This window comes from Myotis davidii, unplaced genomic scaffold, assembly GCF_000327345.1.
Source record: "Myotis davidii unplaced genomic scaffold, ASM32734v1 scaffold448, whole genome shotgun sequence".
Taxonomy (NCBI): Eukaryota; Metazoa; Chordata; class Mammalia; order Chiroptera; family Vespertilionidae; genus Myotis; species Myotis davidii.
Genome location: NW_006383009.1, coordinates 3,310,034 through 3,312,357, shown reverse-complemented (window position 1 = coordinate 3,312,357; position 2,324 = coordinate 3,310,034). Strand labels below are relative to the sequence as shown.

Sequence of the window (2,324 nt, the reverse complement as noted above, 5' to 3'; positions counted from 1 at the left end):
AGAAGGGGCTCCGCATGCAGAAGGCGGGGTCTGGTTCTGTGCGAGCTGCGCTGGCGGAGCTGGTGGCCCTGCCCTGCTTCTTCACCCTGTGGCCGCGGCCGAGTGCAGCTGGAGAAGCCCCTCGGATCAAGTGGACCAAGGTGCACACTGCATCAGGCCAATGGCAGGACTTGCCCATCCTGGTGGCCAAGAACAACGTGGTTAGAGTGGCCAAGGGCTGGCAGGGACGTGTGTCTCTGCCCGCCTACCCCCAGCACCGGGCCAATGGCACGCTGCTGCTGGGGCCCCTGCGGGCCAGCGACTCGGGGCTCTACCGCTGCCAGGTGGTGAGAGGCATCGAGGACGAGCAGAACCTGGTATCCCTGGAGGTGACCGGTCAGTTGAGGGCAGGGGAAGGGTCAAGGCGGGAAGGGGAGGAGGTCACCCAGTGAATATCACCTAAGAAATATTAATTGGGCACCTCCCACATGCCAGCCTGGTGCTAAGGACACTGTCATGACTGAGATGTAGCTGCCACCTTCTAGGGCAATGATGGCGAACCTTTTGAGCTCGGCGTGTCAGCATTTTGAAAAACCCTAACTTAACTCTGGTGCCGTGTCACATATAGAAATTTTTTGATATCTGCAACCACAGTAAAACGAAGACTTATATTTCTGATATTTATTTTATATATTTAAATGCCATTTAACAAAGAAAAATCAACCAAAAAAATGAGTTCGCGTGTCACCTCTGACACGCATGTCACAGGTTCACCATCACTGCTCTAGGGGCTCCCAGCTTAATAAGATGGAGCAAAATGTTTCATTCCTGTATCTGGCTCAACCACTTCTTTCATCCCTAAATCAGAATCTGAGTCACAGAAAGTCCGGTCAATAATGGGCTTCCCATCCTGACTTACATGTCACCTCCTCCAGGAAGCCCCCCAAGCCTCCATGTCTAGGCTGGGCAATAACCACATTAGATCTTCCATTGCTGCCAGTGATTCCCCTATGAATGCATGTACTTAATTCCTAAATGGCAGGATCTCTCTCACTCTTCTTCATACCTCCTGTCACCTCTTGGGCCTAACCATGGGCATGAAGAATGCTATCGTTGGAGTCAGATCTTCCAGGATATGAATTCTGGCTCTGCCTCAAACTGGCTGTGTGACCATGGCCATGTCGCTGAACCTCTCTGAGCCTTAATTTCAACGAGATAACGCTTATAAATGCTTTTTACATAGTAAATATTTGACAAATTCTAGTCCTTTATGGCCATTGCTAACAGCTTCCTCATCTGTGAAATGGGGGCATATCAGTCTCATCCCCACCACTGCCCCTAATGTCACGTCTGGTGCTGAATGAAGGGCAGTGTAGGGCAGGAGTTCTATTATTATCAGACTAACGGGGGGAGGGGGAGGGCATTCTGCAGAAGGAGGTCTGTTCTTAAAGATTTCAGAATAAATCGGTCGGTCCCCTATTCTGGATGTCTCTTCACAGGTGTTGTGTTCCACTACCGGGCAGCCCAGGATCGCTATGCACTGACCTTTGTCCAGGCCCAAGAGGCCTGTCGTCTCAGCTCAGCCATCATTGCAGCCCCACGGCACCTGCAGGCTGCCTTTGAGGATGGCTTTGACAACTGTGATGCGGGGTGGCTCTCTGACCGCACTGTTCGGTGAGGGGGTGCGCAGGGTGGGGAAATGGTGAGCTAGCCCCTGGGGAAAGATGGTTTTGGGGGGCCCCAGGAGCACACATCCTTGTCTTGTCAGGTATCCTATCACCCAGTCCCGTCCTGGTTGCTATGGTGACCGTAGCAGCCTTCCAGGGGTGAGGAGCTATGGGAGGCGCGACCCACAGGAACTCTATGATGTGTATTGCTTTGCCCGTGAGCTGGGGGGTAAGTCTGGGGCTGACAGGACCCTTCCCTTCCCTGAGCCCGTTACCTTCCCCAACCCCCATCCCTCCTAATCCTCATCCTTTAAACCTGCAGCCAAGACGTGGGTCCACCCCTGCCCTGAGCTCTCTTCCCCTCCCTGAGCCCCTCTCCTTCTCGGCGCCCCTTCCCCTCCATCTGCGCCTCTTCCCTCTCTGAGGCCCCGAGCCTCTCCCCCTCACTATCCCCCTCTGCCCCTCTCCTCCTTCCTACCACCCCTTACCGAGCCCCTCCCTCTCTCTGAAGCCCGAAATGCCACATTTGTAAAAAGAAGTTAAAGCGGCCTCTTATTTGGAGCGAGCCCCCCTTCCCGGGTGGGCTCCAGGTAGGGTCCCCTAGGCCCGCCTGTCCTCTGCTCACTCCTTCCGGCGCCTGCCTTCCCACAGGCGAAGTCTTCTACGTGGGCCCGGCCC

General features: G+C 54.7%; 1 protein-coding gene across 1 annotated transcript in view; it reads left to right on the top strand.

Moving 5' to 3' along the window:
- Nucleotides 1-2,324, top strand: part of NCAN (neurocan) — a 25,150-nt gene that overhangs the window by 5,176 nt on the left and 17,650 nt on the right. Inside the window, exons 3-5 of the mRNA XM_015557706.1 lie at nt 3-375; nt 1,479-1,653; nt 1,748-1,943. Coding sequence (XP_015413192.1) covers nt 3-375; nt 1,479-1,653; nt 1,748-1,943 — 744 coding nt within the window. The remainder of the gene's footprint in view (nt 1-2; nt 376-1,478; nt 1,654-1,747; nt 1,944-2,324) is intronic.